Below are 15,730 nucleotides of genomic sequence, written 5' to 3' on the forward strand. Positions count from 1 at the left end.
TGACATCCAATGAGGCCGATTTTGGTCCTTTAAAATAAATATGAGGGATTTTCTCAGGCTGTGATACAGGAAAGGGAAGTGGTTGGCTACAATATGATTTAGATTTTCCCTGTGAGCGGGATATTTTTCTTTTTCTTTCCCCACAAAACTTATGACTACATTTTGTAATTGCAAAGGTGGGTTATGAAATCAGTAACCGTTCCCTTCGAGTTTCAGAGTGAGAGAGTCTTTAAGTTTAGATTAGATATCAGGAAGAAGTTCTTCACAGAGGGGGTGGTGAGGCACTGGAACAGGGTGCCCAGAGAAGCTGTGGATGCCCCATCCCTGGAAGTGTTCAAGGCCAGGCTGGATGAGGCTTTGAGCAACCTGGTCTAGTGGAAGGTGTCCCTGCCCATGGCAGGGGGGTTGGAACTAGATGGTCTGTAAGGTCCCTTCCAACCCAAACCATTCTGTGATTTCATGATTCAATTAAGTTAAAAAAAAAAAAAAAAAAAAACACAACCCGAGGTAGAAACCTAGAAAAGGGTAGAGTTTTACAGCTGCCACTTTCAACATTAGTACACACTTCTCTGGCAGTAAAGCATAGGAGTTCAGGCTGAGGTGTACGTCGTGTTTTGGAAGTAGCTGTAAGTAGTAGCTGGGGTGAGAGGAGTGCTTCTGATCACATTTACAGTCTTGCCGCCTTGCCTTTGCCTGTTCATTCTGGCCTCCTGGTAGGACCCGCTGAAGCAGGTCTCCTACCGCCCTCCAGTGGTGTGCAGAGCACAGTACAAGTGTTCTGAAACCTTCCTCAGAAAATACAAAGGGGATTGGGAAAATTTCAAGGTTTCTTCTCGGGATACGTATTGTTGCATTACGGATTTATTTGCAGACTTGTGTAAAAGATCCTGTGCTTGTCAGATGTTAGTTAGTGTTTTGGTGCACGGGTTCCGTGGAGCGTAACGATATTCATGTGGTTACTTTTGCATTTGCGGGACATGAAACCATCTGTGTCTGTGATGATTTCCAGTCTGTGTTTGTGCAGCTGCCAGGGTAAGGAATCTGTGGGTGGTGACCATCGGATGTGTAACAGTGAAGCGGTGCTTCAGAGGAGGCTGGGCAAAAACTACAGTGTCTGCCTCCTCTGGCTGTTACTGTCTTCCATTTCTTTCTCTCCTTCCAGCCTCTGGAGCACCTTAGGAGCATTAACTTACAAGTTTCCAAGGAAAACTGCATCTAGGCACTTACTTTTGTGTTATGTTTCTGTTCTGGTGGCATCTGATATTCTATCCATGGCATGTCACAGTGTCATCAACCTGATGGTTGTAGGTTTCTTCCACATCCTGATGGAGATAGTAAAACGTGATGCAATTTGTTTTTCTCTTGCCATCACGTACTGAATGTAGAAAGCCATGAGAACTGCAGAAGCTTCAAGCTACAGGCAGAGTGAATCTGCCAGTGATTAAGGAGGCATTAATATGCTCTGTGATGTGGTAGCAGCTGCCAAACTCACCCACCCAACTTTAGGCTGTTTCAAGTCCTGGAGCACAAAGCACAAATAGAAGGGGCCGATGCTTTCACTGCTCAGTATATTGTTGTCTCATAGCCTTTGCTGTGGACTTTTGAGCAGTTTTTACTTCACATAATTGTGCTTTTATCCAAGCAAGTCTGTGCTAACTTTAACAGTTAAATTTTAGGTCTATTGCAAAAATCCTAAAATAGTCGATTGCACTTTTCTCCTCCAGGGCAACTTAAACTGCCGGCTTATCTAGTAACATCACTCGTCTGGTAGAGACTGGCAGTAGCCAAATAATACGCTGTTCAATAGTACTCAAGCTAAAATGCATGAGTAGGACAAGAAAATGACCTCGGCTACCATAGGGATCACCAGGACTAGAGCACAAAATCTAATCGAATTTCCCCCTCTGAGCTCAGCCCATCAGGACTGGAGAGGAGAACTGGGACTGCAGTTAGGGTAGGGCAAAACAGACGCGCAGCTTTGGGAGACATTAAGAGCTGTGAAATGCACCCAAGCGCTCCGATCCCCCTGCGTCTCTCCATATGAGCAGGAGTCTCTCCTTGCTCCTTGGTCCTTTCTTGCATCCCAGCTGGAATGCAGGTGCTCTGTAGAGTGTTACAGTTCCACAACCACTGGTGCCCTGGGGGCACCTCCCAAGCTTCTGCCAGCCAGATTATTTCTGGTGTGGTGGTGTGTGTGGGGATAGAACAGACGCGTGGGCATGCTGTCTTGTGGGAGAAGAAAAGGGGCCAGAGAGCGGAGGCAGAGTTCGGTACGCCTTGGCTTGCTTTCTGGCTGGGTTTGGACACGGGATGTGATAGAAAAGGCCTGCTTTAGCCCAGTTCTGCTAGTTCCCTCTCCTGCTACAACTTTCTTAGAAGTCTCAGCAAAAGTCTGTGAGGTTGTTCCTTCATTTACCCATCCTGCCTGTTGGTCATTTATTTTTCTTTCTTTTTTTTCCACCTACAAAATGTTTAGAGTAATGGAAGCAGTGTTCTTCTTTGACTTAAAAATTCCTTGTGAAAAACCTTTATTGGACTGGGCATTCATATCAACTCTAGGGCTTTCATGTATGTTATGGAGAGTAAAATGGCTATAATGAGACTACAGGTATACACGACAATGAAAATTTAGCACAGAATTTTCTCTCCAGTAGACCAGAAAGTGTAGCATCAGAGTTGAGATGACAGAAAATTTCTGTTTAAGAACACAATTCATTCAACTTTATATTCAACACTGATCTCCCACAAAGCAGCCAAAGCTAAGTGAAGGGTTAAGGTAAAATCCTTTCTTCAGTCTGGACAAAGGCAGCTGCTTCTTTGGGGGAGGACAAAAGAAAAAAAAAGCCTGTTGCAAGGCTTGAATTGAATTTTCACTGCAAAAAGGATGAAAGTCTCCAGGTCAAATGCTGTGTAACCTGGTGACTGTAATGATATGATAAGACTGTAACAATAATGCCACAGTCTATCTGGTCTGAATGCTGAACACTACCTACGTGAACTATAATGAACATAAGGTTCTGGGGTTTTGACTTTTTTTTGATGCCTCTTCCATTTTTTGGGGCTGTTATACAAAATCCAGCAAACCTAATTTTCACTCCTCAGTACGTGTCTCAGAAACTGAAATGATGTATCAGCTGGTAAATAAACCGCTAGCCCTGTCCATTTTTATATTCCTCAGGAAATATTTCTTCTAAACAGTTATTGAAGCCTTGTGTTTGTAAAATTCTGGCAAGGGCTAGAAAATGCTCCAGAGATTGTGTTTTGAGGCAACGTGCAAGTTTAACTGCCATGAAGGAATGAAGCTTGTTTGGACCGGTGTGCACTGCTCTAAAACTAACGGCGGGAAGAAGCACTGTGAGCGAGCCCTCTTGGTGACACCGCACTGACGTTCCTTGGCTTTTACTGCAGTGGTGCCCCTCCAGAATGTGACCAGACAGCACACAGTCCTCAGACTAGAAGAACAGCCATATTGGTTCGGGTTACAGTCTAAGGTTAAAGTCTAAGCATCTCATTTAGCCATCTCCAACGCTAGCCATAAGCAATTTTGGGGAGTTTGTTATTTCCCCAAAACAAAATTAAAAACAGCTGGCAAAAAAAAAAAACCAAACCCAAACCAGAAACACAAGGCCAAACGCACACCTTCAACGTAAGTTTCTGTCCCCTCAGCGCTCTGAAGCAGCAGGGTCTTTGCCCCAGCCTTAGCACCGTGGAACTGCTGGGAGCCACAGCCTTGTAGGGCCAAGATCCTTGTCAGCAGAGGAGCAGCTTTGCTGTCCCGGTGGCTCGGCCTGGCGTTGGAACCGCGCTTCAGACTCGCATTAGCAGGGCTGCAGAGAGGTGGTACCATTGAGCTGCGGCCTGTGCTCCTTCCATCCGTCTGCTGAGGCGACTGACTCCGAGATTACTCACCGGGATTGAGGCATTTTGCTTTTAAATGTCACATCCTTTCTTCTGCTTTCAAAGGCAAGCATCTTAGTACGGAAGGGCTTTATTTTAAAGAAGTGCTGAAAAACCCAATGTCTTCACAAGCGAGATTTTAAAAATCACCTCAAGGTGGTTGAAATGCAGAGAATAGACTATTTCATCTTAAAACAGCCTTAAGCTAGGATTTAGTGCCATAGTTGACAAACGTGATGGATTTAGCACCATAATTCACAAACATATGCCTGGAAGATCCTTTTTGCGTAACTGAGGCTGTTTGCTATCTTGTACGATCATTTCCACGTCAATCATCTTTTCAGGTTTATTGAACTTAATCTGCAGTGCAGTTGCATTTCTTATGCTTTTATTTTATGGGAAGACTGTTCCACGACTGCATTCCCGTAATTTTAACCAACTGAGATTAGTTTAAGTATTACGAGCTAGCGTGTGGATTTTTTTCTGCTCTCATCACCACAAGTGCCCATCAGGTAAAGTTACAATAAATACGCAGCTTTTTACCTGTCTATGAACCATGTTACAGCTGTTCTGCAGCGAAGTCACTTCAGATCTTACTCGCAAGCAGGCAGAAACAGGGCAGAACTCTTCATTCCTCTGAATCTGTGAAAAAGAGAGCATGACGAATTTTACAGTGACAACACACATACTACTACAATGCATATTATCAAAATAAAAGGACTTATTAATTTTATCACTGCTTGCTTTTTTGGTGGAAAGAGCCAGAATGGCCTAATCAGTTTATTGTAAAATTTTACAAGTCTGATTATTCTTTTCTTTTTTTTTTTAATTACAGTGGGAGAAACTACAGATGACAACAAGTGAGAGGAGGAAAATAGTTTGTTCAGTCACATTCCACGTAATCGCGATTACCTGCGTTGTGTGGTCACTGTACGTTCTAATTGACAGAACCGCTGAGGAAATTAAGCAAGGCAATGATAATGGTAAGTATCTTTTATCTCCTTCAATCTTGCTGATAATGCAGTGGATGGGTGTGAGATGCAGCTGTGTAACCTGGCCCATTCTCTTCCTAAGTTTTAACAGCTCCATGGTAGGTGGCTACAAGGAATGCTTTCAGGCAGAAGTAATGAATGCATCGGTGTTAAAAGCTTATGTTATGCCCCTGCAGTGAGACCTCTACTTTGTGTAATCATTACAACAGCTTAACTAGCCTGCTGGTTCTTCTTAGGTTAATCTCCCATTACCTAGCTATTTCTAAAGCTCAGGCAAAAAGATGAGTCAAATTCAAACAGTTCAGGTCATGAAACAGCAATTTATTTATATTACCCACTAGAACCCCCCGGATATCCTGTAAAACACAATAGAGCCCTTTCATCAACAAGCTTCCTAAATCGAAACTCCCAGAGACTGTGTTCCAGTTGTGTTAGTCCTTCGTGTGGGACTTAAGTAGCACAGCCAGCCATTCCTGCATCCCTTCGAACAGAATTTCACCGTGAACGTCCTTACCTCAGTTAGTGATTACTGTCGGGGTGGTCAGATGCTGAAGCAGAGAGGTTGCGGAGTCTCCATCTGTGGAGATACTGAACACCCAGCCGGGCAGGTGTAACAAAATTCGTGTTTAATACACGCAGGTTGCTTTTTGGGCTATATTTGCCATTTGTGGAAACTATATTGCAAACTGAACTACCGCTTTCCATTTCAAATCTAAGCCTATTCAGTCTTAAATATGATCGTGATGGTGAAGAGGATAAGAAGCTTTTGAGTTTTGATCTGAATTGACTTTAAGTATTAGACAGTGGAGGGACAAAGGCCTCCAGCTTTGTGCTGTGCTCCAAGTTAAGGTGGAAAACCAAAGAGGCGGAGCTTTGTGCCTTCCTAGTTAGATAAATATTTGATGATACTCGGTGATGCTTGCCTGACTTGCCTGCGAGAGGAGCGTACGGTAGAAGCCTCAGAAAGTCACAGACAAAGGTATGATGCAGTCTTGTTTTGCATTCTTTCTAAATGGGTTACCCTGTTTTTCATCTTTAAAAACTGTCCCTGAGGACAGGACTAGGAATGGCTTTGAACTTCTGAGTACAACTACACCCCCTCTCATTAAAAAGAGGAAAGGTATGTCTGTGGATTAGCTGAATTTACCCAACAAAACAGCTAACGTTAATTTATTTTTGTTATACAGAATGTGTAAGAATCACATTCATTAACCCTGGTAGGCTCAAAAAGTATTCACGATTTGTATAGAATTCAGCGTTTGCCAAATGCAATGTGTTTTGTGGATGATTCTCCACACTAAAAAAATGGAGAGAGAGATGCCATGGAGCTAATTACAAGTAAAAATAAGTGTTTCTGAAGGGAACCCTTTTGGCCTGATATATGTTAAGGGATTTTTTCCCCTTACAAAAGCATTTGATGCAAATAAATAAAAGTATAAACTTCACTGGTAAACCTGTCACTGGTCTGTTGAAAGCACAGTTTAAAATACTCTGGAATTTATATGGCACCAGTGATAGGGAGTCAAGTTCCCATACACTGGAGCTACTTGAAGAAGGTGGTCTCAGTTTCGCTGACATTTGTCTCTTCTAAAAAGCTCGAGTCTGTGAAAACACGGCCACCCTGGAATATACTAAAAGGTAGAAAATTCACTGTGCCTTGCTTCAGTTAAGCGAAAATGATACTTCCTGTATTGGCATGGAAGCAGCAGCAGCACATCTTTACTGCTGAGAGGTGGAAGGAACCCTGAAGGACAGCTGAGCTGTTCATTCAGCCTCTTTCTTCTGAGCTCAGCACTCCAGCTGTGACTTGCTGGGTCTAAATGTGTTACCCACTGATGGGGCTTCGTGAGATGCCACGCATACTGTTTTCCTAATTAAAAGCAAGAAAGAGATGGTGATTTTTAAAAGCAGTTATTAAAGGAAAAAGAAAAAAAGGCATCACAGGGTATGACACCTTATCAAACTATTCTTTATTACTTCTTTTTGTCCCAGGAACAAGGGACTGAAGAAAGGCATGACAAACATTTTGTGAACAAATCTAACAAATACAAAAGGATTTGTCGCTGGCAAGTTCAACGAACGAGAGTAATAGTGGTGAGGGAGACACAAAGTGGCTTCCATGGTCTTTGCATGCTTTCATTTTACTGCAAATTAAAAAGGAATTAATTTGCTAATACCATCAGTTAACACACTGCGGCCGTTTCCAAGAGCTACTAAGCAGTTACCATAACAGGGAAAACTATAGCTACTTCAAACATTTTGTGCGCTTTTGCAATGATTAATATTCTGTTAGTCTCTGGCTTTTTTTTAAAAGGAAAATCCAGTTCCTATGTATTTTAACAGTAAAAGGGACACTTGGGCAACTCACACAGCTGGCTAAAAGCAAAGACGTGCTTTTGGGGAGCCCAGGTCACCAGGTCTAGGAGTCGAGGCTGGTTCCTCACTGAAGCGCTTCTGCTGATTCCCAAAGGAACGCAGATGCCTTTCCTGCCTGTGGAAAAAATTTCTTCCCTGTGTACAGCTTGAGTAAAACTCACAAATATCACCAGCTTGCTGTGGTGTATCACCAGTGGTCAAATACAGCATCTTGCAGGGCAGCTTGAAAACTGCACTCAGTGAGCCAAACGTCGGGCAGTGACCTTCCACGTCGGGCCAACCAACCCATTCCGCCTGCCCAGACTGGCGGCTTGGGCGCTGACACAGGGGTCTGACTCCTGTGAGTAGCATTTAATCTCCTCTAAAGGCGAGGAGGCAATGTGTGATGGGAAGGCTGGCAGCTGTTCTTTATGTTAGGCTACTGAATGGTGGGAAACAGCAGGTCAGGTCGGATGGAGTAATGAGGAGAAGGCTGGTCTTATACAACATTAATTTACTCTGTTAAAATCTTAAGACCACGTTTAGGCCAAGCAAGTTATCCGTATCATAACCAAGTTCAAATGCTCTTATCTCTAGCTTTTTGGTGTTAGGAGCCGTACATTTTTCTGTAAATACCAATGTGATTCATCAGTGCAATGAGACAAGAACAGATACACCAAAACCTGTCATTTTTTTAATATGCAAGAATGCAAGTTGGTTTTCGATACTTATTTTTTGCTATATTATTTGATATATTACTAATATTATCTGGTGTTCAGGGGTGGCACAGCCAGAGGCCAAGGAAGGCAGGTGATGCAAGGGACAGAGCCCTTTCTGCTAGCTTTCTTGACTGTACCCTGGCTGCAGGATGAAGCTAGGAGCAGGTAGTAACATCTGAAATGTTGGTGTTCCAGGTATCCTAAGTAGTGTCATGCTTCTAGCATAATAAAAAAAACCCCAGTTGTTGTTGAAGATGCGCATAGTATTTCCAGGTATCCCATTATCCCGGGTTTGGTACCTGTATTTTGCTTAAGCAAGTTACCGAATATGGGGGTATTATTGGAGAACACTGATTTGACCGTATCAAGTATTATGTTTCTTTCATGAGAGTGGCCTTGAATTTCTTATTTGAAATTCCTGTTTCTTACTATTATGAGGGACAGATGTAGTTTCTTTGTCTGGCTTATGGGATCAGAAACCGCTGCTGTTTCCTACTTGAGCCACAACTGCCCCAAAAGCATGTACATATCTGGGAATCGTTAGCAAGTGGCTTCCTTTCAAAATGTCTTACTGATGCTCAGTGCGTGATATGCATCGTGTAACAATGATAATAATAAACACAAATGTTTTATTTCAAAGGTGTCCTTGAATGGCCGTTTTGGACAAAACTCGTGGTGGTAGCCATTGGATTCACCGGGGGCCTGGTCTTCATGTACGTGCAGTGTAAGGTTTACGTGCAGCTGTGGCGCAGGTTGAAAGCCTACAACAGGGTGATCTTTGTTCAGAACTGCCCAGACACTGCCAAAAAAACAGAGGAGAAGAACTCTTCGTGCACTCGGAGCTCAGACGTCAAGGACGCGGTGGTGGTGCCAGTAGCACAGCCAGGTACAAACTCTCAGCCGGCGGCTGAAGAAACGACATCCGAGGTCATGCCGGTTTGACGGAGACCGCGTCGTTTCTTCCCTGCAGAGTAAGGCGTAGTGTTTTCTACGCTACCAGCGCTAAAAGAGAGTAGAAATGACCGTGCATTTTTTCAGTTTAAAAAAACCCAAACAAACAAACAAACAAAACCCCACAAAAAACCAAAAACCGACAAGGAAAACAGATCCAGCAAAGCAACTTGTTACTGTATGGAATGTGACTGTTTGTGAAGTAGTTTCTCGGCTAGTCGGCAAGTGTAGTGAAAGTGGAAGTGTAGGAAGTGCAATAGAGAACAGGTTTAACAGACAATGCCAAACCCATGTGACAAGAGTACTTTTTTTTTTTTAACTGGATGGCTGGGGGAGTGGAAACAGACCTGATACAACCACTCTGTTTACAGAAAACAAAAACCTTTCATCTGTTTACTCCTAAAGGCTGTATTTGCCATGTATGTCCTGGAAGCCACACCTCAAAAGGGCACCGACCAAGGTACATGCATTACCCCCATCGAAGTAAGGGGAGGGGTGTCGCAGCTCTCGCCCCCGCAGCCTCACAGGGTCACACGTGCCCAGGGGACTGCAGCGCAGCCTGAGGGCTCGGGGAGCTGTGTCACCTAAGGGTACCCTATACCTCTGAAGGGTCGCAGTGTTTGTGAAGATGCCTGAATTTTTGAGAAGTAAGCGATTCCAACCAGAATCAACTCAAGTCTCCATAAGCTACAGGTATTTTTTATAAGTATAGTACCGGAAGAAGAGTGCGTAGACACGCATTTAGAAGAGCAGCTCTGCTGCTTACTTTACTTTGCAAGAGTGAATTAGCTGTTAACTGAGTGGGCAGAGTTTTGAGGCAGAACAATAAATGAAAAAACGCAGTTTACCGCAGAATCCCACAAAAGTATGTTGCATGTTATCCAAGGTCTGGAAAAGGATGACACGTAAGGAAGATGGGAGCCATTTTTGGTTTTATTTTTTAAGATTCATGAGACAGCAAGGTAGACGTCAGAGCACATACCTACGTATCTTAAGAGAACGGTAGTTTTTATCTCCTTGTTCTGAAAAGTTAGTTTTTATCTTCCTGACTGGAAAAATGAATCAACGGTTTCCCTCTGTACAGGTAAACTTGAGGTGTTAGAGACTCAACTGTTCAGTTGTTAACTTTGTGTTTTGAGCATTCTCATATAAAAATGAAGTGTGAGTAGCATTCAAGGGTGCAATAGATAAATGGATGTAGATGTAATACTGTGTCCAACAAAGTGAATTATATATAAAGAACCGACTTTGTGATTCACTTCTCGTACCTGTGATGTTTACCATCAGGACACAACAGCGAGTATTGACTGGGAGTAGTTATGCACTGGCATGGAAAGTCTGGGGCCTAAATGTCATGTGTGTTTAAAAAAAAGAAGTTAAAAGTTATTTTTTGATCTTGCATTTAGGTAAAGGAGGAAAAGCCAACAAAGAAAATACAAAAACAGAGTAATGAGGACAGGAGAGCACAGGTTCATGCAAAGGAGGCAATCTGCCACAATTATAGGTGAACTAGACTTTTACAGGAGCCTAGCAGTTTCTAATGGTTAATGTCCTCTTTACACACTCCAATATCTGCAATTAACAACAGAATCATCCCATTCTTGCAAATATCCAGGGTGCTGGGCCTAAGCTGTATTGGAGTTTGTATGTTAAGGCATTCCTTTGTGAATGTGTTTACTGGCTTAAGGCTCAGGGAATACTGGAAGTAGCAGTATTAGCAAGAAACGTGTCTTTTATCAGACCTTTATGTTCTTCTGTATTGGACTGCTCTTGTGATTTGGCTGTGACTGACTGTTGTCTGGCTAGACAGGACACAAAATCTTGGTGCTTGAACAGGCCCTAAATGCATACTAATGTTTCCTCTAAGTTACTCCAGGTGAGTTGCATTAATGTTTAAGTTTTTCATATAATGATATGCACTTTTCACATAAAATATCTTTTCAATTACACTATTGCGAATGGGAGTTGCACCAGCATCTCGTCTGAAGTCACATATGAGAGGAACAAAATCCTTTCTCTGTAACTGGAGACTTCAGAAGGTCTTCAGAAAACCGTGACAGCGCTAAGGAAGGACTCGTAGCTGCACATGTTTAAGACGGTCTGCAAAGGCATGGTTTTCCAAAAGTATAAATCTACTGGCTAAAAAGTAAATCCCACAATATCTGGAGTTACGCATTTAAAATTACTAGCCGCATCTCAACGTTTGCAATGATGTTTACAATAAAGCCTGATGAACTGTAGCAAAATTGACTGACAAGGAACATTACTATGGAAGATAATTAAGAGCTTTCTGAAGTAATCAGAAAGGTTCTTACTAAGTGACAGTAACCCTGCTTCGTTAGCGAGCCGCTTCCTTGTCCTGCTGTAGCACCATGGCCCCACTGAAGTACTTCATCCCCTATTTTTACAGTTACTGAAGACTAATTCACATTGTTCTTTTCTTATACAAGTATAAAATTAAACTCAAGCAAAAGAACACCTGAGGCTTCTGAAAGCAGACCTGTAGCATCCGACACCATTACTGTACAGTTTTTAGCATATAGTGACGAGTCAGCAACAGGACAACTAACGACTTCAACTTTAAAACACTATTTTAGCACTCAACTACATGGGCAACTGAGCTTACGGTGAGTTAAATATACGAATGGAGAAAGGCTTCAGTTGAAATTCCTCCTCTCCCTTTGAAATACCAATTTGGACAGCAGGCAGAGGAGCAAAGTGGGATGGTGTCTGCAGAGACAGATGCGTCAGCAGCAAGAGGGATCCCAGCAGGCCCGAAGCCATCTTTAACCTCTTAACACGTTACAGCATTAGCCCGCGCACCCCGTTCTCTCCTTAGGAGCAGTGGACATTCTAGAGCTTTCAGGGATTTACTGCAGGATCGGAATTTGTTTCTGAAGCAGGGCGAGACCTCTTCAGTGGGGCAAGGAGCTATTCACACCAATATGCCTTGGGCACAGCTCTGCATGAATAAGGAAGGTGCACGAATACAGACACTAGACATCTGCTTATCAGCCAATGGGTTTCTTCATTTCCATACCAAGCCCAATTTTTTGTAGTAATTTAATGACCGCAGGATTCTGTCCTGCAAAAACAGTATACTGGAACTTTTAACATACCTTTTAATGAAAATGATGTATCAAATAAAGATCCGTATCACACTGGCTGTGCAGCCACAGTGCTTCTCGGGCAAACACTCTGACGGTGGAATTTAGCCTGTCTAAATCCAGAAGGGCAGAACCTTAACCTGCATTCTTGTTTCAGGCAAGTTTTAATGAAGGTAGGTAGAAGTAATCTGGTGTCAGATCAGATCTGGAACGTTAAACAAGATACTCCTAACCTGTGAACGTGAACAGTTCTTGTCCTGTTTCAGGTTACAAGCATTGGAAAGTTTAGGGCATAAACATACTACTTCTGACTATCATTAGCATTATGAGGGTTCTCAACCAGTCCAACTGTGCCATTCACACACTGCTGTATCCGAAAGCAGTGTTTATTTTTGTTGTGCAGAAAAAAACCACTAACTCCAGATCACCAGAACAAACCATTTATAATTTCTAATAATGCAATGAAACTTACTATATGATGAAAATATTTTACTGTGTATAATATTTGGAACTACAACTTTGTGTTACTTGTTTAACTCCCTCTCTTTTGCAAAAGAAAAACTGTATGTTTTTGTGGGTGAATGTGTACTGAAAGACAGAAGGTAAGGGAAACAAAAGTAATATATCTGCTTATTGTTGTGAAAAAAATGTATTTGTATTAAACAAATGACCCAAACTACTGTAGTATGCTACATCTGTCACTTCCTCACATGCCGAACACGAACGGGCAACGCCACACTCCTGTGAGGATGCTGAACAGCATATTCAGCTGCATACTTAAAATTAACCCCACCGGCTCAGAGTGGCTGGTTTTGGGTACCACACATGGACAGAATGCTCAGAAAAACACCTCCCAGTACACTTGTGAAAAACTACAATCGTTTAACTTGCAGAGGGGAAGAGTGGGAAGGAGAGAGAGAAGAACAGGCTTCGGCTATATAAAGAACTCCCAGAGGAGAACTAGGTTTACGTTCATGGACAACTAGTTTCAACTGCAGGAATACAAGAGGAAGACACTTCCTTAGGGAGAGCAGTGCCTTGGAAGGAACTCTTTGTTCCCACCTTAGATTACCAGAATGGACCGGGCTCCTTTTTTTATTATTTTAAACTTCCACTTGGTGAGATTGTCTCCTTTTCCAAAAACCCTGAAGATACCAAAAAAAAAAAAAAAAAGGCATTTAATGAAAAGAAATATTACATGTTTGCATTATGAAAGAATCTGTGTACTTCAGTCAGGCGTAAAACCAAAGTATCCTATTGTGCTAAATGTGCAGCATTCCAACCAAACGACAACTTTCCTTTTCTAATCAAGGTTGTATCCATGCACCCTGTATCTTTATCCTAGACTGCCAGCTGTGCACACAGCGGGCTGTTTGGGAACCTCGCAGTTCTAGCTGGAGTAAGTCATCATGCGGCTGGTGACTGCTAAGACTATCCATATCAAAACACAGGAGAAGTGTTCTAACAAATTATACTCCCTACATCCAAAGCCAACAGGTTTTTCATTTTGTTAAAGCTGCCTTAACTAGTTTGCCACGTAAATCAAAGATGGATTCACAAATCCCTGGAAGATATAATACAGAAGAAACAACATAAGCAAATAAATTCTTGTGATAAAGATCAATTCATTTCCATTTATTAGGATATGGAAAAACAGAGGCAAATTTGTCTTTAGAATTAAGAGACTAGAGGGATATAGGTCACTGTGCCGTTTTGCTTTGCACACAAGAGTTGGAGTCTCTTGATGAAGAGTACCCCCATAGAACACAAAATACATTTCTGCTCAGTTTGCTCTTATATACACATAAACAAGGAAACATGCCCTATGGTATTCACTCACACCTCCACCCCCAATAAAATACTGAGGCTGTTCTTCATGAGCTTTATCCAAAAGTCAAAAAAAAAGCTCAATTAACAAAGAACTCGCCAGAAGTACTTTGAATGGCGTACCGCATTCCCACTGCCTACGGCACAGAACTCAGAAAATCCCTTTGGATAAATTTTACACCATGTTAAAGAACAGAATGATTCCAGTCGGCTGGAGTGGGTGGGCCCTGGGACAGACCTGCCCTGCTATTACATGCAAATACTCATGACTGGTATTAACCAAATCACAGAACTTCATGGGTTTTTTAATGGCTCAAAGGTAACGTACATGAAAATACAATCATCAGCACTATTCCAAATAAAAAAATACAAAGAAGAGAAATCACAGTAATTTTTAAGTGTTTTAAGTAAGTTAGGTTTTATTTTAGTAATGGATAACTAGTGGGAAAATGCCACACGGGGAACAGTCCAGCCAGTATGACACAAAGGGCACCTTTTTCTTATTTCTTTAGGGTCATCTACTTCAATAAATGGCATGTTAGGTTGTTTGGTTTTTTTTTTCAGAACTACCACATAGTTACAATGCCTCTTCAGACCCTGTGCAACTTATCATTTGAAGAAACAAGGCTATAGTGAAGGAAGGATCATTGCATCAGTGTATGCGTATGTCTGGGAGGTAAACAACATGCTCTGCAGAACTTAATAATGGTTCACAAACAGCACAGGCAGGAAGAGTAAAGTCGCAAGATTTAGATGGGTTATATTAAAATAAACTCGGCAAAGAACAACCAACCAACCAACCAAACCTTAATGGCTGTCAGAAGCAAGACTGATACTTACAGGAGCCCTGAAGAATGCAGTCAGAAGAACAAATCAGTCCAGAAGAAAGTTCAGGCAAAGGCTTCAGTGAACCTACTCCAAGCACCACTTTATCGCTAGGCTTGCTAGTACGTGTTGAGAGCCGGGGGAAAAGAAGAATATTTCATTTAAAAACTATGGGTAAGAATTTTTGGCCAGTTCACATCCTAGCAATAGGCAATGTCACTTTACAAATCTTCAGATCAGGATGTTACTGACTGTGTGTGAGCTGACATCAGCAGAATGCTGCCACCTTTCCTTATTTCTTTAGGAAATGCTTCTGTTTTTAGAGCAACGCTGGCATTTTGGTCTAATAACTTAGTTTAAATAGTTTTATTTTTCATTTGTAACAGGTAACTAGTTAAATCTTAAACTCTTCCCTTTAAGGAAATTGGGCAATATTTGCCATACAAGGCTTAGGGAACTCCATTACAGGACCACTACAGCAAGCCTCCCAATGTCAGTTTATTTTAAGAGTTTTATTATAGGAACTCTGCAGAGTATTTAAGGCAACAACTTAAACTGCAGTGCATAAACCAGAACACCTCATTAGCAGTGTTTCTTACCTTCATAAAACTTACTTCTTTTTGGGAAGAAAGTCTGAATTCATAATGAATTTTTACTCTTGAAAGAGGTAGAAGATAGAAATAAGATGTAGGCATTGCATCACGCGGAGACTGACCAAACCAGGCAATCTGACATACTTCTGAAAAGCAGGTGCTCCTTGGCCCTTTACTAGAAAACTAAGCCTGGGGGATTCCTCAGGTGGAGAACTTCTTCAGCTGAGAAAAACCAATAATGTCCTTTTTCACTACTTTTCAAGGTGTCTGGCAAAAAAAGGGGTTTTAAAAGTTGGGCTCCAGCATACACATTTTTGGATCCCAGGCTCTGTCCCCACACTCAGAAGTGTCATTACAGAGATGAGTACACACGCTGCTGCAATCAAAGACACAACCAAAAATCACACGTAAGATACTCTCTAGGTGTACTCCTGGAACTCACTGAGCAGTGGCTCAGAAAGCAG

General features: G+C 42.1%; 1 protein-coding gene across 1 annotated transcript; it reads left to right on the forward strand.

Annotated features, from left to right (window-relative positions):
• Positions 1-2,566: 2,566 nt before the first annotated feature.
• LOC104504796 (E3 ubiquitin-protein ligase MARCH1-like) lies at positions 2,567-8,905 on the forward strand. Its single transcript, XM_010154001.1, has 3 exons — positions 2,567-2,608; positions 4,733-4,880; positions 8,604-8,905. The coding sequence occupies exons 1-3, from the start codon at positions 2,567-2,569 to the stop codon at positions 8,903-8,905; spliced, it is 492 nt and encodes a 163-aa protein (XP_010152303.1).
• The last annotated feature ends 6,825 nt before the right edge of the window (positions 8,906-15,730 follow it).

The sequence above is a fragment of the Eurypyga helias genome, unplaced genomic scaffold (genome assembly GCF_000690775.1).
Source record: "Eurypyga helias isolate BGI_N326 unplaced genomic scaffold, ASM69077v1 scaffold16006, whole genome shotgun sequence".
Classification (NCBI taxonomy): Eukaryota; Metazoa; Chordata; class Aves; order Eurypygiformes; family Eurypygidae; genus Eurypyga; species Eurypyga helias.

Bases quoted from the DNA above. Each gene is read 5' to 3' on its own strand.
- LOC104504796 (XM_010154001.1), top strand. From the start codon at position 2,567: ATGTATGTTATGGAGAGTAAAATGGCTATAATGAGACTACAG. The intron at 2,609-4,732 runs GTATACACGACA...TTTTAATTACAG, and splicing joins TGGCTATAATGAGACTACAG to TGGGAGAAACTACAGATGAC. The intron at 4,881-8,603 runs GTAAGTATCTTT...TTTATTTCAAAG, and splicing joins TAAGCAAGGCAATGATAATG to GTGTCCTTGAATGGCCGTTT.